Source organism: Beta vulgaris, chromosome 7 (genome assembly GCF_026745355.1).
Source record: "Beta vulgaris subsp. vulgaris cultivar EL10 chromosome 7, EL10.2, whole genome shotgun sequence".
NCBI classification, from domain to species: domain Eukaryota; kingdom Viridiplantae; phylum Streptophyta; class Magnoliopsida; order Caryophyllales; family Amaranthaceae; genus Beta; species Beta vulgaris.
The window spans coordinates 6,562,589-6,587,632 of NC_079208.1; the positions used below are offsets into that span (position 1 = coordinate 6,562,589).

Sequence of the window (25,044 nt, forward strand, 5' to 3'; positions counted from 1 at the left end):
ATTTTTCTTTTCTTTTTACGTGATATATTGCTGCGTATGGGTAAAATCGCAACAATACTATCGCAGCAATAAGCAATTATTTTACTGAGATAAAATAATTCTTCAAATAAAAAAATATCCATAACCTGAATGATAATTTAATTAAGAAGGATTATACTGGTTTTTTTCCTAAGTAAGAGAAAAATATATCAAATCAACAACCAAATACATCCTAAACATAACAAGAAAGAGGTAAACCAACTAGGTTGGACTCCCTTAAACAACCAAGGCATGAGCACCAAAATAGTTAGAAATATGCATATTGAAAGTGAGCTCCCTTACCAATCTCTATCTCCTCTAGTGATTTTATTGGGAATGACACTATAAACTCTATCTATACAAATTCTCTGTATTCTATTTACATGATTGTATGCTCTATCCACTTTACCATTCCACAGAGCATCATTTTCTGCAACCCATATATGGTAAATAGTAGCACTCAACACAGTAAGTTGAACATTTTTATGAAATTTGGAGCTTCTTCCACGCTTTATCATTTGTATACAATTCTCAGCATTATCACCAAAGAAATCCATCTTCATCCACATTGTTATCAGGAAGATAACAACCTTGCTGAAGTCACACACAAAAAAAATGACTGTGAGTTTCCTCACTAGAGCCACAAAACTTGCACATTGGATCTTCTATTGTCCTAATTCTAAACATTTTCTCGGTTCTGTGCATCCTTTCATGCATTATTAGCCAGCTTATAAACCTATGTTTTGGGACAGATAAACTGTTCCACACAAACATTTCCAGCTCATCTTCATCTTTGGCAACCATCTCTCCTTTAGCATCTTTGATCTGGATAAGGATCGGTCCTTTTCTTATGACTTTCCAGCATTCGTAGTCCGATCCTTGGATGTAGATCCTCATCCTAGTCTTCCCTCATCCGTAGTCTTTTCCGTTGAAAATCAGACACTTTGTGTGTCTATCTCGAGAGTAATCTTGCATGTTCATGACTTCTATTCTCTAGGGATGAGCCTTTCGTAGCCTGCTCTAATACCATTTGTTGGAGTACAAGGTGAAACTCAAGAAAGGGGGGAGGGGGTCAAATTGAGTGACAAAATCTAATCGATTTTCGCAAAAACACTCCTATGACATAGTGCCTTACACTGTGTTATTCACTCGTAAACTCTCCGATTGATGTTTTTGCTCGAACTAAATTGTATCAAGACACATGAATTTAACATGGTTCAATCTCACCTCTGAGATATACTTCCACACCAACTATTATTTTATTCTTTGAATCTTAAAATACCAAACTCTTGATACAATATGGTTCCCCCACTACTAAATCTAGTAGTGCTCCCCAACACTTACCCTAAATATTGCTATTTTCTATAATGTGAGAATTACAGAAAGAATGATTCCTCAAAGCGTGCTTCTTATTCAAGCAAATAGAGGATCATTACAATCGCGTTGTTAAGAAACCTTATGCAAGGCTGTTATCTTATGCCAACTATTAATCAGATTTTAAATCAATTTTTATCCAAAAATCTTTATCAAAATCGTTTTCTTTAAAATCAATTTTTCTTAAAACTCTTCTTTATCTTTTTTCAAAAATCTTTATCAAAATCTTTTTTCTTAAAAATCAGATTTTTTTTTTAAACACTTTTTTTTTTCGAAAATATTTTTAAAGAAACGTTTTCATTAAAATCATTTTTTACAAAGATCTTTATCTGAAAATCTTAATAAAAATATTTTCCTTTCAAAAATTATTTTCGAAATTAGAAACTCCCTCTTTATATAGAAACATGAAATTAATATAATTACCTATTTTCTTAACTCAAGAAAATAGTTAATGATCCTAATTTCATATTTCTAATTTAGCACAAACTTTCAATAAGTTAATTACATTCCATAAACATGACTAAGAATATAACTAGACCTAAGCTTCCATATCTTCAAGTTCTTGAACTTTAATGAATATCCAATCTCGATAGCTTTCTTAGATTAATGTTACATACATACGTGTTATAGTACAAAGTGTTTATCATCATCAAAATAACATTGACTTAGAGTCACAACAGCTGGCAATGCCATGAATAAGATAACAACTTCAAACTAATCGTTATATTTTAATTTCGGAATATGGTCGGTGGAACATTTTGTAAATGTACGTGATGGATTTTACATTTTTCTGTGCTTCACGTTCAGAAATTTAACTACTACTTTTTGAGTCGTCTCAGATTACGTTTTACACTTTTCATTTTGATTTGTTTCACATTGCTTTTACACTCTATAACTCAAACATGACCCACTATTATTTTAAATTTCCTACTTTGCAAGCATCCAACTAAGACATTGGCATTATATGCCTGTATTATCTGGCGCTAGAATTAACCAAGTACATGGATCTTATTTAGACCCATTCTGTTAAGGTTAATTAGAAAGGTATTATATAAACTCTATAATTAAATTCTGCCTTTATTATTATGTAAATTGTACTCTCTCAAAAAAAAACTAATAAACTCAGTTCTTCTGACTGTGTGGCGGACGTAGCTAGCATCTTATTAGTGAACCACGTTAAATCTTTGTGTTAATTCTTCTAATTTTGTTCGTTCGTTAAATGCTTCTGTCACAACACGAATAAGCTGAACTAAAGTAAACATACATAATTTATTGGGAGTGTGTTGAAGTCAACTAAATTAGATTAAAGTAAACACACTATTGTTATGGAGCTCAATTGAACTGAATTTAACTCATTAAAACTCAACTCTACCTATTTGGAAAAAAGTCTAGAAAAACAAGGTCTAACATCTATTATATCTACCTTCACATTAAAATCAAAAAATGATGGACCTATTCAACGTTTTATCATCTATCATTTATGTTTTCTGATAATTATAAGCAGTAACATGAAACAAATATAGTATATATATGTAGGTAGCCTTTCTCTAAGAAATTAGTGTGAAAAGACAATTGTGGTGATCGATTAGTACGGCACCTTACCTCCAAAAAAAAAAGCGCGATGAAGTAGGTAAGAATCGTTGCACATGAGAAGTTAAAGTAACTTCATTCCTACCCTAAAAATTTATCAACTAGTATTAATCAAATAAAGATGTTAATTAATGATAATGTAGTTAAAGAATATTCGCACATGACAAATAAAAGTAACTTCATTCCTACCCTATAAATCCACCATTCCGTATAATTCCACAGTACTTCCAAGTGCAACCCTTTAGTACACTAAGGGAATAAAAAGCATTCTTATGTTTTTTTCAGCTTGCAACATCTAACTTCTGAAAGTCAAAAGCTTTCTTTCTTACAGAATTGTTGCGATTTAATTCTTAATTTCCTATCAAGTATACTTTCTTCTTATTTTCATAAGCATATTAAAATACAATGGGCGAACTAGGGACATCAATGCACGGAGTTACTGGGAGGGAGCGGACACATGCATTCTCGGTGGCATCCCCCGAGGTGCCAACCGATACAACGGCCAAGTTCGCGCTCCCGGTGGACTCCGAGCATAAGGCCAAAGTGTTCAAAATTTCCTCCCTAGCCAAACCCCACATGCGAGCTTTCCATTTAGCTTGGTTCTCCTTCTTTACATGCGTTGTCTCAACATTTGCCGCGGCCCCATTACTCCCAATCATTCGGGACAACCTGGACCTCACCCAAATAGACATTGGCAGTGCTGGGGTTGCCTCAGTGTCTGGGAGTATATTCTCAAGACTAGCCATGGGCGCGGTGTGTGACCTCGTCGGACCGCGCTACGGGTGCGCCTTTATTCTCATGTTAACAGCTCCCGCTGTATTCGGAATGTCTATGGTTCAGTCTGCTATAGGGTACACTACAGTCAGGTTCTTGATAGGATTCTCTTTAGCCACCTTTGTGTCATGCCAATATTGGGTGAGTACCATGTTTAATAGTCGGATCATCGGTTCGGTTAGTGGTATTACGTCTGGATGGGGTGACATGGGTGGTGGCGCTACCCAACTACTCATGCCTGTGATGTTCGAGATCATCCAACGAGTGGGCGGCACCACCCCCTTCATGGCGTGGAGACTTGCGTTCTTCATTCCTGGATGTCTTCAGCTCATCATGGGTATACTTATTCTTACTTTTGGGCAGGACTTGCCGGATGGCAATCTTAGTGAGCTCCAAAACAAGGGTGATGTTTCCAAAGACAAGTTTTCTAAGGTAACTAGTCTCAATCATCTTCACCAACAATTATTACATGTATATTGCATGTTCATGCACATTAATTTATAGTGTCAAAATTAGTAAATCTTACAAATGAAATGTGCCATATATCCTACGCAGGTATGTTGGTATGCAATCACCAACTACAGGACATGGATCTTTGTCATGGTGTATGGCTACTCCATGGGTGTTCAGTTAACAACCAACAACATTATTGCTCAGTACTTCTTTGACAGGTACTTGTAATGCAGAATTATACCCTTCACTCTACGTTATCTAACTTTCTACTTATGTTTAGGGATCCAAGGGACTGGACTCCAAACTTCTCCAATCCAAACTTGTCAGATTGGGCTGGACTGAAAAATATTTGAACTGGACTCGAATTTAATTTTTGGAGTCTAAATATTTTCAAATTGGATTTGGACTTACTCTTTTAGAGTCCAATAATTAAAATCCGGTCCAAATAAATATTTTAGCATATACCACCTCCGTTTCATATTAATAGTTACACTTACACTTTTCACGCATGCCGATGCACTACTTTGAGCCTTTATATCTCTAACTTTGTATTTGTAAAAGATATAAAAAGTCGATATTCTAAAACTACATATCAAGACGAATCAAACAAGACCCCACATGACTATATTTTCTCTTAACCATAACTCACAAATGATAGTCAAAGGGAAATTTGTGAATAGTGTCAAAAGTGAAAGTGTAACTATTAATATGAAACTGAGGTAGTAATATATATATATATATATATATATAATATATAATTATATATATATATATATATATATATATACAAATACATATAATTTATATTTAAAAAATCAATAACATATAAGTCCTAATTCAGTCCAAATAATATTTTAGCCTAAAATATATATACATATACATATAATATATATACGTATACATATAATATATATTTAGAAAAATTCATTAACATATTGTTGAAATTTTAGACTTCTTAACATTCCTGTTCTAAATTCTTTACTTGGCACTAGAAGTTTAAGTTACCCTACAAATATCCAAAGTGAGAACTGAAAACTAAATATGCAAAAGTTATTTTAACCTTTTTAAACCTTTTGTATTTTGCAATTTGCATCTTATTAAACTTTAAATAGGATGAGTATATAACTTACTTTGTGGAATAGATGTAATGCATATAATTTTTTCAAATTTTAATAACAATCACTTGAAAACACTGTGAAGCTAAATTGGGGAAAAATCTAATAAACTATATTATAATCGGACTTGCATGGACTAGATACGGACTCAAAAGAAGTTTTTGGACTAGACCAGGCTGGACAAAAAAAAAGTTTGGATATTGGACTTGGACTGAATTTCTCGAAACCAAAAAACTTTAAACTAGATTTGGATTTGGCAAATCTCAATACAATCCAATCCACTTACACCCCCTATTAATTATGATCCCGCTAGTTCCACTAGCTTTGATCAGTCTTACTGTATTTTAGAATAAACGGGTTAGTAAAAAATAAGCGTACAACCGTGCATAAACAACAAGTAAAACATTCAAATGAAATGTTGGAATTAATTTTTTATAGGGTAATCTCTTAAAAACCAACTTTTAGAAAAGGAATTGTTTAAGAGAAACCACAATTTTAAAAAGGTAAATTATAACAGTTGACCAATCATAAGAAAAACCTTATCACCGAAATGTTTTACTTCGTAAGTTGTTTTTAAAAAAATAGTCAACACCGTAAGTCATTACATCCAATCTAATGATGTTTTACAAGTTCAGGGTTACTAGCGACAAACGTAAAAGAACTTATGGATCATTCGGAAAAAAAGGCTTAAAAGTTATGGTCATTTGAGATAATTCCAAAAAAAAACTTGGCGCAAAACCACGTTTTATGAATCTTATATGCCATGTGAACTTTTTGTCGGAGTTTGACCATTAATATCCATTTTCAGGCACTAACTCACATGTGTGACGTGACCCAATTAACCCCCAATTTTATGCTATTAGTATCTAATAGATATTTTATCTCCTATGATCATAGGTTCAATCTTAAACTCCACACTGCGGGGTTCATTGCAACGGGATTCGGCATGGCGAACCTAGCCTCAAGGCCATTTGGCGGGTTTGCCTCAGATTGGAGTGCTCGTTTATTTGGTATGAGGGGGAGGCTATGGATCTTATGGTTCTTTCAGACGCTGGGTGGTGTCTTTTGTGTGTGGCTAGGCCTTGCTAACACCGTTCCAGTCGCGGTTGTAGCCATGGTTCTTTTCTCAATTGGAGCCCAAGCCGCTTGTGGTGCGACCTATGGAATAGTTCCCTTCATCTCACGTCGCTCCCTAGGGATCATCTCAGGTCTCACAGGTGCAGGTGGGAACTTAGGTTCTATGATCACTCAATTGATCTTCTTCTCAACCTCGAGGTATACGACCGAGCAAGGGCTTGTGTATATGGGTGTCATGGCCATTGCTTGCACTCTCCCTGTTGCATTGGTGCAATTTCCTCAATGGGGAGGCATGTTCCTTCCACCGTCAAGCGATCCAATGAAGTCCAATGAAGAGCATTATTACTCATCGGAGTGGTCAGAAGCCGAAATGCACAAGGGTATGCATTCGAATAGTATCATGTTTGCTGAGAACAGTAGGTCAGAGAGAGGAAAAAGGAGTGAGAATAATTCTTCTCCTACACCACCCAATACTACCCCTGATCATGTTTAGATAATGGCTCTGTTTGGCAATACTACCTGAAATGTAGCTGAAACTGATAAGGTAGCTGAAACTGATAAGGTACAACTGAAACTGATAAGGTAGCTGATTAGTTTAACTGTTTGGCAGAACTAGTTGCATAAGTTGATTCATTATTTAGATTTTCTAATTCTTTTATTATATATATATATATATCAACACTAATTTATTTCAATGTAATTGAATAATAAAAAACAATATAAATATTAAAAATCGTAACTCACTTGAACAAAAAATATTTGCTAATTCTCCATAAGCAATTATGCAACACATTTCTCTAAATTTATACTATCATATTATGCGTAGAAATGTCATAATACAAAAAAAATACGATACTTGTAAAATATAATAACGATTATTTTCTACTCCATATTTGATTAGCAATACCGTCACGAACCAAATCCATCTCTTTAGAAGTCTCTCTTGATGTTTCGCTACTTCTGTAATCAGCAACGTCCGGGATTTCTTCATTTGGCATATAATCCGGATTATTGTCGAGCATACTAAACATAAGGTCATTTGTTGAACTTTTTCGTATGTAGTTGTGTAAGGCAAAGGTGGCCATTATGACATCAATTTGAGTATTGATACTGAACTGTGGCATTTGCCGTAATATTTTCCATCTTTTTTTCAAAACTCCAAATGATCTCTCGATACAACTTCAAGGGAAGAATGAGAGCGGTTGAAAGCTTCTTTTTCATTAGTTGGTGGCTCATGTTGATATTCATCCTTATGATACCTTGTCTTTGGATATGGTACCAAATAACCTTTTCTATCTGGATATCCCTTATCAACCAAATAATACTTACCTGTAATAGATTAATAAAACAATGGGTTTAAAAATATATAACTTCAAGTAATAATTATAATAAAAAAAAATCCTATATACCTTCAGGTGGTTTTGGAAAGTTTAATTCTGGTGTGTGAAGTGCATGAAGAAAAATACGAGTGTCATGAGCAGATCCTTCCCATCCAACAGAAATGAAAGTGAAACACATATCAAAATCACATGTAGCCATGACATTGAAAGTAGGGATCCCTTTCCTTCCTCTATAACGCAGTTGCTCTTCTTCAGGAATGCATGCATCAATATGAGTGCCATCAATGCACCCAATAGCATCCTATTATATTTAGAAATAATGAAAGATAAATAAGCTTAAGTGACTATGATAAAGGGTGTAATATTATGCCAATATTTAATTACATTGTATAATTATAAAATCTCAATATGAGTTTATGAAGTCATACCTTAAAATATGGCATGTATCTTGAGTCATGTTCAATTTGGGATGGTATATCTGAAAAGCTTCTATCCTTTGGTTTTATTATATCACGTGCAAGACCCATATAAGCCCTACTTCGGCCACTAATTGCTTCTAGAACTTCATGAAATGCTCTATAATAGTCTCACCAGAACGTTGAAATCGTTCTGCTACCTCTCTATTAGATATACCCAATGCAAGAGTGTAGATAAATATACCGACTTTTTCAACAACAGTCATTTTCTTACTCGGTTCCAGTCCATATGTAAGATGTAGTTCTTCACATAATTGTCTAAACACACTTGACTCCATCCTAAAAGCATTGATGCATCGTATGTAATGTCCGTTTAAAACGTCATTCATCCAGTCTTCTCCTGTTTGGTTGGAAGTCATGCATGGTTCTTTGTAGATATACTTACAAAAATATGTTGCTATAGCACATGTATTACATGTCATGAGCACCCAAAATAATTTTTGTCGTTTCTTCTTTCTCCTTTCAATGTCCATCGTGTATACCTAGTAACCATATAATAATAAAACTGCAAAAATTTAATCAAACTTAAATATAATTTTTTAACACACAAAAACATAATTCAATTTTTGTCATTCACATTCGCTAATAAAAAAAACATTTAATACAAACTACCAGTCATATTGACTACATTAATTTATTAATCTCGAAATGAAACTAAAACATAAAGCAACTAAATGAGTCTAACAGAAAACCATTCATATGCCTTGAGTATGCATGTAACCCAACCAAGTCATCCTTGATTCATCGTCATCCATTTTTATGAAAATTTCTCTTCTCGCACCGTCCTCGATCAAACGAACTAAACAACACCATAACTCACTATTTTTTATAAGGCCACATTCAGAAGCACACATGTCATTAATAATAGTCATTGCTGTAGCAATACTAGTATCATTATAAGTGCGTTGTGCTTTTACACTACCAAGATGATCAGCATCTGACTCCATTAATTCCAATGCTCGACTACAAGTGTTTACCATAGTGTTAATGTGACTAGATAACATAGCCAATCCACTAGATTGTCTTCCCTTACGTTTCATTGGTATGGGTTTTGTAGTTCTTGTACCACATTTTTGAGGTTGCTTAGAGCATCTAGTACCATTTCTACCCTTTAGGTTGGAGGGCTCACTTCCTGCAGTAGTATCCTGACAATCAGCATTTGGAATGTGAGTGTTGGAACTACCACTAACACCTAAATCAGATGCTTGCTACCCCAATCACCACTAACAGAAAAACTAGGTACTTGGGATGAGACATCTTTTAGTAAATTGCTATAAAAATTTGGCCCTTGACTATCCACATTATCTAAGTCAGGATAATATTCAGGGTAAATACCATCCTTAGTGCTCTTATCATTTTCATTAACACCCTCATCATTATCCTGACCACTTCTTTCATCTTCTACATTAACCACAATCATACTCGACGGGTCAATACTTGTTGACACAACATGTTCACCAGTAGCATATCCATCTTGATACAACCTATTCCATAAATCTTCTATCTCGGGAGCTATTCCTTTATTTCGGAACTTTTTTACTTCAGGTTTCTCCTACAAAATGCAAAGGTAGTATTATAAATTTAACTTATACAAAATAAATTTATTCAAAAAATTAATATGATGTAGTAATATGATACTCACCATAATTTTCTTTTCCCACCATTCAATTGAAGCTTTGATCTTTCCTGTAGTAGGGTCCCACCCAAGCCCAGTTTCTCCTGTTTTTAAGAATTTCCAAAGCTGCCAATCTCTCCTCATCCAATCATACTTATTCTTCATACTTTTTATTGGACATTTCCGTTTAGTTCTTTTCTCAAACTCATCCTGAACTAATACCCACTTTATTGCACGTCCTTTTACTTTTTCATCCGTTGAGGCGATCAAAATGTCACAAAAAGTTATCATGTCATCATCTGTCCATATGAAATTCCCCTCTTTTTTATCATTTGTTGGTGTCATCTATATAAAAAAAAAACTAAGAACCAAAAATAAAAATTCAAATCTTCCAAAGTAAAGACAATTGCATGTAAAGTTCCCAGGTTACAAGCATCACAATTCACAAACCACAAAACATTGTATTATATGCATAATGCTTATATACATTGGAAGTCAAGAGGAATGCGTGAATTGTCCTAGATTAATTCAATTAGCTGGCAAATAAAACTCAGAGATCTTTCCCCCTACCTGATTCGACGTCGGCTACCTACACTACACTCCTACTTCATAATACACTTTCTCTTCTAGAGTTTCTGGAAGGAAAAAAATAATATAATTTTTAACAATGAAAAACTTAATATCCATATAATCCTATACAGAAACTCTAGAAGAGAAATATTATTTGCTAATTTCACCCATAGCTACCCGCTACTTGTGTATCTAACTCTCTCCTAAGCTTATTTTCCCTAATTTCACCCTCACCAAGGTTCGTCGCTACTCCTCCAAATTTCAATTGAATTTTTTCTCCTCTTTACATCAAATACATGAATTACAAGAGAAAATAAACCAAAATCATTCAAAAGAAAACCAGAGAAAAACAGCGAGATTTGCATAAAATTGCAACAAAATTCATATAAATATTCCAAGGAGATGAATTGGATGATACCTGATGCAGAAATTGAGAAGCAACGCAGTACAAGATTGAAGCCAATAATCCGCTGTAGAGAAGACGAGAGAGAATGGAGAGAATTTTGGTGTGAGCCGTAATATTCGTAATTTAAGTTATATTCCAAGATTTTAGGTACCTGATTTTAGGTACCTGATTTTCAAACATTATATTTTTTACCTTGTCAAAATCAGTCATTTTAGGAACTGAAATTTTATTTTAGGTATTTCCCAAACACACCTAATTTATTTTAGCACCTAAAAGTTTTAAAAACTTATCATTTTAGGCACCTAAAATACCTCCCTAAACAGAGCCAATCTATAAGTAAGTGCGTGGGTTGAAGGAATTTAATTTACTTCCAAATGTGGCCCACTTGTAACATGGTTGTGTAAGTAAGCTGACGGCAAATGACACTTTGGTTCACTTTTTAATTGAAAATGTTTTTGGAGAAATTTTTTGGGATATCCATAGTAGTGTATGCCTATCAACGATTTATTCACATAGCATGATAGGAGTACGAGAGTTTGGGTTTTGTAAGGCTATATAATGTGATACTCCATATAAGAGCAGAAAAGCTGACATACAAACTAATTTTGCAGACTTTTAGATTTACAACATTGATTTCAGTTTTAGTTTGTTCACTTTTTACTTCTATTACTTTATGCTTAAGACTTGGCAATACTTGTTGAAATTATAAAAGACATGAAAGAGGGGAATGAAGTTATCAAAACTTACTGTTTTTATACACTAAAATAAGAGTAAATATACCCGTTTAAATAAACTAAATAATAACTAAAAGCTCTTAAAACACAGCCACTAATGCTAACAATCGTTGGATAACTCTCTCACCATCTAGCACACATTCTTGACCAAATTCAATCTAATTGAATACCAACTAATAACCAAAAGTTAGGAAGCATAATAACCCACTAACAACACTAAACAACCCAGTACTTTGAAGGACTCCAACACACCCCTTCCTTCAAAGTCATTAATTTAATTTCACTTTCTTGTTAGACACTTGACTTCCATATTGCGATGGACTTGAACTCGACACTTTTAATTAACCAGACACACTTAACTTTAGAACTCTCTTCTCAACTTTTACGAATTACATCTCTTCGATCATTTGTGATGCACATCTCATTACCTACACAATTTTTTCTTTTAAGAAATATTGATGTATATTATCACCAACTTCCAGTCAATGGGGCACACCTCTCCATCAATACTCTTTGACATAGTCATGCAAATTGACCACATCGACTTCCATATTGATGAAGACTGCTCCTTCACCCCAAATGATTTTTTCCCTCTTATTCATAGAATATGTAATCCTATTCTCATGGGCTAAAATACAATCCATCAAACTCAAACCATACTTGCCAGGCCATGGTAAAGAATTTCAATATAGAGTCTCTCACAAACAATTTTGAGACCAACTGTATTGCTTGTTCCCTTCACTCATGATACCATGTTGAAATCATAATAAAGATTAGAGAGGAGAATCAAGTTATTATTAAATCACACTGTTTTTATTTCACACGAAAATTAGAGTAAACACCCCAATTTAAATAATTAGAACAATAAATAAAAGCTCCTAAAACAAAGCAAGTAGTGATAACTACTGTGGAATAACTCCCCCACTATTTAGTACACATTCTTGGCCATACTCAATCTAATTGAATACAAACTAATAGCTAAAAATTAGGAAGTATTATAATCCACTAACAACATTAAACAACCCACTACTTTGAAGATTCCAACCATACTGTTTATGCCGATTTTGTACCAAGTACTAAAAAGGTTTAGGTGCCAACAACAAGATCATCATACTGATATTAAGTGACATGATAAAAAGAATTAATTGCGTAAAGAATAAAATAATGAAAGAGGCAAGAAATTGTTGACGCGGAAAACCCAAAAGGGAAAAACCGCGGGTGATGCTCTTGATCACCAATCCACTAATATGACGTCTGAAGTAGATGTTACAATAGTTAACTGATTACAATGATGATGGAACTCAAAATATTTAGAGAGAAGAATAACAGGTGGATTTTTCTTGAGAGAGAGAGATGATAGAGTGAAAGTAAAAAAAGTAAGTCAGAACTAGGTTACAAATTATGCATATATACTACTTAAGAAAATATCTCCCCAGCTGCTTTAGAGTTGTTCCACAATTTAGAGGGTTCTGTAACACAATCCCGCATATATCTCAACCGCCCAAAATGACGCCAAGTAACGTCGCTTGACTCGGTCTCCCCACTTCCTTCGCCAACTGCAACATTAATTAGAAATTCGAAATGTTTAGGGAAGCCCGCCTATTCCAGAAAATCGAGGGCCCAACAATTGCCCCTGATTGACGCGTGTCCAAAACCCAGTTGTAAGAAAACCGTCAATCATTACGTTGGGAAAAACCGCCCACTTTCTCCACTTCCACACACTTCCCTATTTAAGAGAGTCCCATCATCCACTTTGTCCTTTCACATCCCCCTTTTTCCACCAACCTACTTCTCTCTCTTCTATAAACTTGTTTCTCTTCAAACGGCTACTTCCTCAGGTGATTTCTTCAACCTCTTGAAGACCAAGAACCAGGTAACTCCTTCTTCCTAAATTCCTCCGAATTTTGTTTCTTTAAATGGCCCCCAAAGGAAATCTTCCCAAGATTAGAAAATCAAAAAGAACTTCAAAAATGGCAGAAAGCTCAGACGAAGTAGTTATTTTAGAAACTGGGGTAATTGGGGGAAAAAGTATCGCCAGCGAATTTACTGAAGATGAGGTAATTTCTTTAATAGAAAAACGTATATGCCCGAGAAATGTATGACAAGGATTCCCGATGAAGAACAACGACCCGACGACTGCCCCAGTGGGTGGGTAGTTTTGTATGAATACCCTTCAAGATTGGGTACTCCCTCCCTTTAACTCTCTCATGACTCAACTCTTAACTGTCATGCAAGTCAGTCCAGGCCAAATCATGCCACTTGTTTGGCGTGTAGTTCATGTAATTGACAAATTGGCCCAAGACTCGAATGTGGACTTCACCCTAGAAGACCTTCTATACATGTATGACATTAAAAGAGTAGAGGTGTCTAGGTATACTTTTTCTTAAAACCAGGAAAACCATCTTTGGTAGAAAATTCTGGGGCTAATGACAGGGGATGGAAGAAAAGATACTTTTTTGTAGAGAAGAATTCTTTGGGGAAGAGCTTTGAATACTTACGTGACGGATGGAATTCCGAAGGTAATTTTCTCTTCGTCGAATACATTCTCTTGTTTATGCTGTTGACGTCGTCTAATTTCCCCTGTGATTGCAGAAATCCTACCTTTGCCCGTCGAAGATTCGCCTCTTAGCAGAGCCAAAATCAACCAACTTCTCCAGAAATACTCGCCCAAGGAAAGAACATTCCGTAACAAGTTTGAACTGACGTCGTCGGAAGGAGACGTCTTGCCCCAATCTACAGAGGAACACACAACTAACACCAGTCCTTCTATGGCGTCAGGTAATGTATCGTGCATACTGGTCTCGTCATTTTTTCTTCATTTTTTTTTCTTTCTTTTTTTTTTCTTTCTTTTCTTTTCTTTTTTTTTTTTTTTTTGTTTTTTTTTTTTTTTTTTTTTTGTTGAGAAACTGACACCACCAGACGTCTTCCAGAAAACACCATGTCTACTAGATCAAAGACCCCTACCGTCGGCCTCTCTGAAGCGGAAATGCTAGAACGGGCCAGGAAGAGAAAACAGGCCGCAATTGCTTCCGCTGTGACACCGTCATCCATGGGCGCCCCCAAGATTGCTAGGACGGCGCCTCCGACAGAGACCCCCAAATCTGCGAAAACGCCTCTTGGAGAAGGGGAAACTTTTACTATCTCCCTTCCCAAGAACTTCTGTGAAATCACCGCCCCGACAATCTTCCCGTCGGCGGAGAAGCTGGCGTTTCCCGCACCCCAGCGTCGCCTAGCCAGCTTGCCCTTGCTCACAGTGGCGAACGAAGGATTGGCCCTGCAAATACATGTAAGCCAACTAACACATGTTATGTCATTTAAATGTTCCGTTATGTACTTCACTGACGTCAACCATTTGTATAGGCGTCACAACATTCTCTGGCCCTCCGTTCTGCTGCCCTCACTCTAGAGAAGGAGTGCAAGACACTCCGCGAGAAGTTGGACCGGTCCTCGGCGTCGTTGACGGCAGCAGAAAAGAAGGTGGCAGAGCTCTCCGAGGAGTTGGCTAAGGAGAAAGGTCAGAATGCTAGCCACATGATCAGCCTGGCGTCGATGAAGGAGGAGACGGACGCCACCATCGCCAGCCTCCGTGAAGAGCTGATGGACGCCGCTAGCCGATACACCTGGAAGACTAAGGCAAGGTTGATGAAGCAGTTTTTGGAAGGGCAGACGTCAAAGTGGACGCCTGAAGCAGACATTCAGCAGTTCCTGGAAGTTTTTGGGACGCCGGAAGATCTGATCCCTGAGGGCGAGAGTAACGCCGACGTCATGGTGACGGCGGATTCAGGCGTCAATGCTGAAACTGACGGCGCCGCTTGATTCTCACTAGTTCCTGCAAGGTGCTGTGTCACCGATAATTGTTATTTGACTTTTGCAGTAGTTGGTTCAAGGTGATATGTCACCGAAACTTTATATTTTGTGATGTTTCTTTTGCTACACTTTAGTAATTTTGCTTTTGTGTGTTTTCGAAACGATGTTATGTTGTGTTCAAAAATTGTGTTAATGTTACGTCGTGGTGTGTTTGTTTGCAATGAATGTCGTTTTAATTCATGAACACAAGTATACATGTATGTATGTGTGTACAACGTTGTAAGGTACCTTGGTAGTGTGGACCACGTGATGTTTTGGTTGCAATGAAGGGATAATCACCACTCCCAACCAAACACACTGGCTTTGCAGATGTCATGGATGTAAATGTCGTAGGAATCGGACGGGGGAGGACGTCTATCTGACCATGTGGGGACTGCCCCTGTCCGTTTGTAATCGTAACTGTAAGACGTTAGACTCCGACGACGTCGATGTCTGATGTCATATTCTTTATTTGTACAATGAATGAACCTGTAATACTGCCAACATACCTCACATGCAAATGTTAGCCGAGAAAATGATACAAGACATACTAGAAACTGAATGAAACAATGTCATGACATGTTAAATGTAACATTACCTACTTTAATTATCTAGTACGTGTCGACACTATCAGTTAAAAATGGTAGCGCTTAAGGTGAACGGCGTTCCAACTTCTTGGTATGAGTTTGCCATCCTTGGCACAGAGACGATAGGCGCCGTTGCCTACTACTTTCTGGATCTTGTATGGGCCTTCCCATGTAGGTGCTAACTTTCCTGCATTGATTTCCTTGGTATTTTGAAAGACTTCCCTCAAGACCCAATCTCCGACGTTGAATGTTTTAGTCTTGACATTTTTATTAAAGCTTCTAGCCACTATTACAAGAAAAAAGGTTTTGGGCGACGAAATTGAAACTTAAGGGCGACAAAAAGAAATGTCGTGGCCCATTGTTGAAAACAAGGGCGATAAGCTGATTTTGTAGCCCATAGTGTAAATTATGGGCGACAAAAATCGTTGTTGTTGCCCAAATTCATATTTGGGCGACGAGATATATTCTGGGTTGCCCATTATCTTATTTGGGCGACGAAACTATATATTTTGTTGCCCTTGTGTAGTAAATAGTCCAATTCAAACCATGTCCCGTTGCCCAAACCCCAAAAAAATAGCAGTGAAAAGAAGCGCGCTCTAATATTTTCCCAAAATATCACGTATTCCACTCCTTCAAGACTCCAACTGTTCATCCTGTCAAGAAAAAGAAAATTCAACTGCTCATCTCCTCCTCAACTCACACCCTCTCTGGTTCGCCCTCATCTTTTTCTTTTTTTCCGATGACTGGTTGGCACTTCCGACGACATCCTGACATTTATCAGGTTATGATGAAAAATTCGATTTATGGAAAATTCGATTATTGAGTAATAAGTTTCTACTCTGCCCTAACTTTTTTTTTTAATTACGGCAGGTGGTGAGGTGGGTGGTGGCTGGAAGTCAGCGGCGAGGCTAGCGGCAAGTTCGGCTGCAAAGTTGGTGTATTTTATTATTTGCCCTAACTCACGAATCAAAGTCCTTTCTTGTCAAACAAAACGGTTGTTTACCTTGAATTATTGGTATGAATTTGTCAATTTTTTCTTGAATTGCTTAGTTTTTTTTGTTGTTACGAGTGAATATGAAATTTTGATTGGTATTTTTCAAGTTCGATGTTTTTCTTTCTCCTTCACTCATGTCCCTTCTTTTTTCCCTTTGGTTCAAGGTTTTCCCTAAATAATGGAAGCCTCTACCTTCCAGTTATTGTGCTAAATTCTATAGTTTAACGTTGTGGGATGGTTGAGGAGGGTATCAACATTCAACAAAATAATGGAAGCCTTTGTTTTGCTGAGGGTACTTAGCGTTTTAGGTAGTTAGGAGTTCCAATATGATTTGAAAGGCTCTTTGTTGCTAAATGTGATTCTTTTTGGAGATAATGAGAAACTATAATTGAAATTTGAAGTTTCTAGATATTTATCTTATTTCAGGAGAGTAAGTTTAGCTTATCAACTATGTGCTTATCAGTGTACTGGGTTTAGGTGATTTCTCTGCCTAAATTTGTGTTGAACATGTCTATAGAGCATTTTTGTTGCTGGTATATATTACAACTTTAAACTTGGCTACTGGGAGAAGGTGTGCTCTCCAAAGGAACAATGAGGTTTAGGAATAAGGAGAGTTTAGAATTGTTATATGGCCATAACGTATGATGTCATCTAGCTCTTCCTAAAAAAAACTAATTATCTACAACACCGATGAAACCTCATAAACCAAAAGCAGTTTACTACATTGATGGTAGCTAGCAAGATTTTGACATTAAATCATTAATTTTTAAGAAATCTTACATTAGTTAAAATTTATCAAGAAGAGAAGTGTGGAGAAAAAAACATAAGCTCTTGTTTCTTTAGCCCTTGTGGATATGGATGCCGTTTCATTTCGTGTTTAGGAGAGATAATTTGGATAGGGTAGTCAAATACGGCTCAATTTTTTTAGGTCTCTTAAACACCTATTTAAAGTTGGGAAAATAAACAAACTAAAAAGGAAGAGGAACCATGAGAGGTTATCTTAAAGAAATCATATTCTGTTCAAAGAACCAGGCTTCCTATATTAGAAACTAACATCTAAATAATCATAAAATTTACTTCTTATCAATCATTCTAGCAAAGAAAAATTTAACCAGGAACGCCACAAAACAGTTCAGAAGTGATGCTTAAATAATAACTCTTAAAAAGGCACATAAGTGAAATTATAACTATAAGCATGTTGAGTTAAAAGTGAACTAAGAAAATATCATCATTAACTTTCACCATTAGTTTGAGAGAAACTTTGTTTTGTTGTTTTCACCATTACCTTAATAAGTTAATATCTCAAGATGTTGTATTATAACACACAAATCATAGAAGGGAAATCAACAATACATAGTTTATTTTTATCTTCCACACTTCATTACGAAAAGTTCATATTTTCAGTATTGCACATCTAGTCAAGTGAAGCAAGAACCATACGAAAAAATAAATATTGACGAATTATCAACAGTAAGCTCCCTCTTATAATGGACGAATCAATCAGAGGACCAAGTTTCAGAGATTGGTTGCATTCTGCGGTACTGAATATGACATATCGACAAAACGAACACTAGCAAAATGAATTTTTTCTTCATAACAGCTTACAGTTAACAGAAGTAGCTTATCGGCTTATGTGAGTACCAAACTTCCCTTTGTGTATCCCAGAATCTTAAGCTTTAGTCCTCAAAATTTAACAGTATGTCTTGCAACTGGTCTTGGCTTCCTTATTACTCTTGTAAATACTTTTGATGATGATTATATAGATTTATCCATTTTGATCCTCATGCTTGAAGCAACCATCTTTATTTCTTTTTTAAAAGAGTTTCAGCCCCTTTTTTATAAAAATTTCATAGCAGTAAAATATTTTTAGGATATAAAGTGTTACAAATTTAGGTATGACGTGAAAATTGATATGAAAGCTAAAGATACTGACATGTATTGAAAGACTTTGAGTAGAAGCTCAGTATGAAAAGAGCAGGTTGTTTTTATGTAGGATGTGTCTGTCTGTCATATACCATGAATATTGGGACGCACTCATGTGACGTGTGTAAATCCTTTGGGAAAGGACTAGAAAATTCCGAACTAAAATAGGAGAGACAGTTTTGTTGTATTTGAACTGTTTTTACAATTTTCTTGTTTCGAGGATCAAAGAGACTTCTATGGCACGGTTTAATGAGACGTATAATCTTTTCGTAGTTGGGATGATCAGAAATGCATCAGCAACATAACATTATTATTTTCTTCTTGGAGGGTGTTGAGTTTTAGTACTCCAAAGGTGTTGAATAAGAGAGACAACTCAGGATTCAAGGAATATTTAATAGGGAAAAAGATTCAGAATAACAATGTTTTGGATGCAGTGACAAGAGATTCTAGAGCTTGCTGAAATGAAGAGAAATTGTTTAGTATAACTTGTAAAGATTCAATGGTTAAACTTGAAAGAAACTGTTGTTTGTCCCATTACTGATTCTATATAATACTAAGATAGGTCCAAGTTGCATATTATTTTATTATAGTAGAAATTTTTGATAGATTAATTTAATTATAATCATATATACAATTCAATTGCTATTCACCAGTCAACATTACAGGTAAATAGGCAAATTAGTGAGGCAGTTAAGGGCTGAAGAAACAACCAGCACATCATCACCTTTGATAGTAGATTAACATGAAGATAATTTATTGTATACAATACTTCCCAAATTAGAAATCTCTTCTCTTTTTGCAAAAAGCCTTACAATACCTTCCCCTTGTTAGTAACCAAGTATTTGTGGGCAATGACAGAAGCAACAAGCAGCCCATCCCTTCACCATCTCCCTGGCCACCATTTCTTTTTTCTTTCTAAATAAAAAAGCGTGGAGTTTATTCTTGCCCTTCATGTTTTCATTGATCTCTTAGTTTCTGCATGTGGACTATGATTGCTAATTGAAAATGCTTTTCTGGTATTCATTTCATTAGGAACTAGTTGTGTACTTGTGTTAATCTGCATATCTATCTGTTCTAATTTTGGAGCAATATATGGTTGCCACAGGTAGAGGCGAATTTTTGTATATAGATGGTAGTGTTGATATCCTCTTCTCTTGTAATGACCATAATTAAAAGATATCAAGACCTGTCAAACTAGTTAGTGTTGAAGGTTTTTTAAAAGGTTTATTAGCTTGATAGAAAAAGAAATTTCAGATTCTTATAAGCACTCTACTTTTGGTGTTTAATGTGTCCTATATCTTCCATGGTTTATTTTTAATGTTTGAACATAATTTATTCCTTTGATAATCATACCTAGTACTTGCCTATAGCAGCTTTCTGCCGGTCCCAGGTATAACATTTATGTTACAGTGTAGTGTGCCGATATTTTTTTCCAGATACATTTGCAGATAAAATTATGTTACAGTATAGCAACTTAAGGCATCTAAAGAAGAGCTTAAAGCATCTAATGAAGAGTTCAAAGCATCCGATGAAGAACTTAGAGCAGAATTTTCTAGAATGAATAAAGAAGCTATTAAACGTGAAAAAAAAATGAGAGAAGATATGCTAAAAATGTTTGAGGACATGAGGTATAACTCTCTTAAGCTTTTATATGAATGTTTTTTAATTCTCGAGTTTTCTTTATGAACTAACTGTTTATTCATGTTATTTGACTAAATTTGATTGTTAATGATAAAACACGACAGATCTATGAGGGTTATTGTGGTCTTGTAGAGGAGGAGGAGATGGATCAATTTATGAGATGGGATCATGTGTGTTGATCGAGAGTGCAAAGTACTGGTATGATGTTGCTGTCTTTGGAAAGAAGGATTACTATAAGTTGTACTCTGGAACTCATTTTTTTTTATAATACTATGGAACTCATTGCTTAAATAATTATTGTCATTTTGAATTATATAGTGATTGTATTGATGGATGCATATGAACATATTGGTTTTTTTTACGCGGAAGAGTAAAAAGATCATCCCCCCCCCCTATCACATGGGTGCCTAATTTTTAAAGTTTTCGCTTTTATCAGGAGCAATGGGTCATGACTATCTTCCCAAATTATCGAAGGAAAGCTATATGAAGTATGACAAGGCTTGAATTATGTGAATTTCTTTGTAGATTATGGGTAGTGCTAATTAGTTTTTTTAGATTTACTTTGAATTTTGTAAGATATTCAAGTTACGTCGGATGGTGAATTTGAAGATTATTTTGTACTCCACTGGTTGTCTACAATTTGCTATTCCATGAATATTTCTTTTATTATATCATACTTTTGTTTTAATAAGTTAATACTTATATATGAATATTTGGGCAACTAATTAGGTATTACACATTGTTATTTGAATAAAGCGTGAGATTTAAAATTATGTAAAGCAATTCGTAGCCCAAAGAACTTTGGGCAACGAAATTGTTGTTGCCAAAGATAGCATTCTGGTAAGGTTATACCACACAATGGGCGACGACAAATTGTGATTGTTGCACAAAGTTCCATAATATGGGCAACAACAGTTAAGTTGTCGTTGCCAAAACTGTGTCAAGTTTAGGCAACGATACGAAAAACTTGTCGCACAAAATAGCATTATGAGCAACGAAAGCATTTCGACGCCCAAACTATTGTTTGTGCAACGAACATGATATTCGACGCCTAAAATGGAAAGGGCGTCGAGGCTTAGACGACGAAATTGGCGCGCAAAAAATTCGTTGCCCAAACCTTTGTGCAACGAAATTGTCTTATTGGGCGACGAATATTTTTGTTGCCCAAAACCTATTTCCTTGTAGTGATCTGTTGTTGTGACGCCATTCGAACAAGGGCCGCTTCCCTCAATTCTTCACTCGTCACAATGTCATGACTTAACTCTTCATCGTTCCTGTCTGGCGTCAGTAATCCATAACGTGATGTCGGGATACGTACCTCAGGGGGAAGGACAGCTTCACACCCATAGACTAGGGAAAAAGGGGTCTGCCCCGTCGCCGTCCTGGGGGTGGTTCTGTTGCCCACAGAATTGACGGAAGTCCTCTGCCCACTTACCTTTGGCTGCTTTGAGACGCCTCTTGAGACTTTAGGACTGATTTGTTCTAGACTCAGCTTGACCATTGGTCTGAGGATACTAGGCGTCGCGGTGCTAAGTTGTATGTTCCACTTAGCCAAGAAATTCCTGTGGGCGTGCTTATGAATTGAGAACCGTTGTCACGAATGATTTCGGAAGGAACACCGAACCTGCATATAATGTTACGCCATATAAAAGTAATAACCTCTTTATCGCGTACCTGGGTAAGGATCAGCTTCGATCCATTTGGAAAAGTAATCCGTCAGAGCTAACATGAACACCTTTTGCCCCGGTGCTTGAGGGAGTTTTCCGACGATGTCCATTCCCCATCTCATGAAGGGCCAAGGGGTGATAGTAGGGTGTAGCCTTTCCGCAGGTTTGTGTGACATGGCGGCATGTCGCTGGCAGGCGTCGCACTTCTTAGCGTACTCGACGCGTCTTGCGAACGTCGGCCAATAATATCCCATGCGTAAGGTCCTGTTTGACAGGCTGCGTCCCCCGAATGATTGCCGCAACATCCGTCGTGCATCTCTTGTAACACTTGCCGGCATTCGTCGCCGTCGAGACATCTTAGGTATGGTCCTGCAATGGACTTCCGAAAAAGTATACCGTCAAGTAAAACATACATAGAAGCCCTGAATCGTACCTTTCTGGCTTGTAGCTTTGTCCGGGGAGAGTGCCATCCTTAAGATATTGGATAAGCGGGGTCTGCCAGCTTGTTGACGCAGTAGCAGTATTACTGACGTCAATGTCGTTAACGTCCGTCCTCGACGTCGTTGGCTTTATCAGCTGTGGTTGCTTTTGGACCGCTGGTGCGACAGTGTACTATAGGTATGCTTTTGAACCCTGACTTTCTCATGGCTGACCCAATGTTTGCCAATGCATCTGCTTGTGTGTTTTGGTCCCTGGGAATCTGAAAGATGTCAAATTTGTCAAACAATTTTACCTTTGCTTGGACGGCGTCCAATATGCCGTCATTTTGGAATCTTTGGCGGCAAATTCCCCTTTTATTTGGCTGACGATGAGCAGTGAATCACTATATGCTTCAACTTCAGTAGCTTTTAATCTTTAGCCAGTTAATCCTGCTAACAATGCCTCGTACTCTGCCTCGTTGTTGGTAGCCTTAAGTCGCAACTGACAGCTCGGGCTATGATGTCCCCTTGTGGCGACTTTAGCAATACGCCTAAACCGGCGCCTCGAAAGTTGGAAGATCCATCTACATGCAAGATCCATTTACTGTTAGTCGTATTAACCTCAAGCATACTTACCTCTGTTTGGGCTATTGCTTCTAGTGTAGGGCTAAAGTCGCCACAAAATCTGCTAATGCTTGCGACTTTATTGCTGTCCGAGGTTGATAAGTGATGTCGTAGCTGCTCAGCGTTATTGCCCACTTGCTCATTCTGCCCGTTAATTCCGGGTGCCTTAGAATGGACTTGACGGGATAGTTAGTTTTGACATAGATAGAATGTGCTTCAAAATAATGTTTTAATTTTTTAGACGCCGTCACGATTGCCAAGACAAGCTTTTCAGAGAAGAATACCTGTTTCGGCGTCGACCAAGGACTTACTTACATAGTACACTGGCAATTGTCCGTCTTGCCTTCTCTGGCAGGACGGCACTTACCGATGATTCGCTGACGGCGACATACAGCTGTAATGGCTCGTCGGCACTGGCTTTGACAGCAATGGTGGCGTCATGAGGTATTGCTTGAGTCTTGGAGGGCCTGCTCGTGTTCTGGCGTCCAATTAAATCCTTTGTTTTTCTTTAGGACATCGTAGAACAGTCGACATTGTCGGAGACTTAGAGATGAAACGATTCAACGCAGCGACGCGTCCTGTTAACTTCTGCACTTCTTTCACTTCGCGGCGATTGAATGTTGAGGATAGCCTTGATTTGATCTGGGCTAGCCTCTATGCTCGTTTCGTGACAATGTACCCTAAAAATTTACCTGCAGACACTCCAAAAGAACACTTAGTGGGGTTAAGTTTCATGCCATACCTTCGAATGACGTCGAATGATTGTTGTAAGTGTGACACATGGTCATGGGAATTTTTAGATTTGACCAACATGTCATCTATGTACACCTCCATGGTGTCCCCTAGCTGGTCTTTGAACATGGCGTTGACCAGCCGTTGGTAGGTTGCGCCAGCATCTTCAGCCGAAGGCATGACCTTGTAGCAATAAATGCCGCGATCGGTGAGAATGACGTCTTTCTTGATCTTCAGGATGCATGAGTATTTGATTGTACCCTGAGAAGGCGTCCATGAATGACAGCAACTCATGTCCGGCTGTGGCGTCTACCAGAGCTCAATGTGGGCAGGGGAACGAGTCTTTGGGACATGCTTGTTGAGGTCAGTGAAGTCTATGCAGACCCTCCACTTCCCGTTTTTCTTCCTACAACAACGACGTTAGCTAACCAATCAGGATATTTTACTTCCCTTACCTTACCGGTTCAATCACTTTTGTACTTCGTCGTTGATAATTTGTTTCCTCTGGGGCGAACTTGCGTCTTTCTGTTTGATCGGTTTGTGGTTTGGATCAACGTTGAGCTTATGTGTGATCACGTCGGGATCTATCCCTGTAACGTCCTCATGGGACCATGCAAAACAGTCAGCGTTAGCTTTTAGAAAATCGATTACCTGTTGACGGACGTCGGAGATAAGGCGGCCCCTATTTTACGTTTGATCCGGCCTGCTGGGGTCCAAGATGACCTCATCTACTTGCTGCTCGTCGAAGTCTTGTTCCCCAACGTCCCTATCTGTAATTGCTATGCTTCTGATTTCTTGGCTTCAAGGACGTCTTGTAGCATTCCTTCGCGATCCGTCTGTCCCCTTTGATTTCCTGCACTCCCCACTTGGTAGGGAACTTCAAGATTGATGGAATGACGAGGGGACAGCCTTCATGCTATGGATCCATGGCCTGCCTAAAATCACATTTAAGAAGAAGGGCAGTCAATGACATAAAATTTAGTTGGCATGTTAACTCCCTTGGCGAAGGTGGGCAGGGTCACTTCTCCCATGGTGTGTTGGATTCTCCGCTGAATCCGACAAGGACGGT

The 25,044-nt window shown here is 37.2% G+C and overlaps 2 protein-coding genes across 2 annotated transcripts; both read left to right on the forward strand.

The window, feature by feature from the left end:
* The first annotated feature begins 3,385 nt into the window (after window positions 1-3,385).
* LOC104898508 (high affinity nitrate transporter 2.4-like) lies at window positions 3,386-6,894 on the forward strand. The gene is made up of 3 exons (XM_048648391.1): window positions 3,386-4,188; window positions 4,312-4,427; window positions 6,222-6,894. Exons 1-3 carry the CDS (start codon window positions 3,388-3,390, stop codon window positions 6,892-6,894), a joined length of 1,590 nt encoding a protein of 529 aa, XP_048504348.1. The 5' UTR covers window positions 3,386-3,387.
* A 7,505-nt stretch (window positions 6,895-14,399) lies between these two features.
* LOC125499528 (uncharacterized) lies at window positions 14,400-15,400 on the forward strand. Its single transcript, XM_048648445.2, has 2 exons — window positions 14,400-14,828; window positions 14,903-15,400. Exons 1-2 carry the CDS (start codon window positions 14,481-14,483, stop codon window positions 15,356-15,358), a joined length of 804 nt encoding a protein of 267 aa, XP_048504402.1. The 5' UTR covers window positions 14,400-14,480; the 3' UTR covers window positions 15,359-15,400.
* Window positions 15,401-25,044: the final 9,644 nt, after the last annotated feature.

Coding starts and splice junctions, on each gene's coding strand:
- LOC104898508 (XM_048648391.1), top strand. CDS start 3,388: ATGGGCGAACTAGGGACATCAATGCACGGAGTTACTGGGAGGGAGCGG. Junction 4,189..4,311: donor CCAAAGACAAGTTTTCTAAG/GTAACTAGTCTC, acceptor TATCCTACGCAG/GTATGTTGGTATGCAATCAC. Junction 4,428..6,221: donor GCTCAGTACTTCTTTGACAG/GTACTTGTAATG, acceptor CTATGATCATAG/GTTCAATCTTAAACTCCACA.
- LOC125499528 (XM_048648445.2), top strand. CDS start 14,481: ATGTCTACTAGATCAAAGACCCCTACCGTCGGCCTCTCTGAAGCGGAA. Junction 14,829..14,902: donor GATTGGCCCTGCAAATACAT/GTAAGCCAACTA, acceptor CCATTTGTATAG/GCGTCACAACATTCTCTGGC.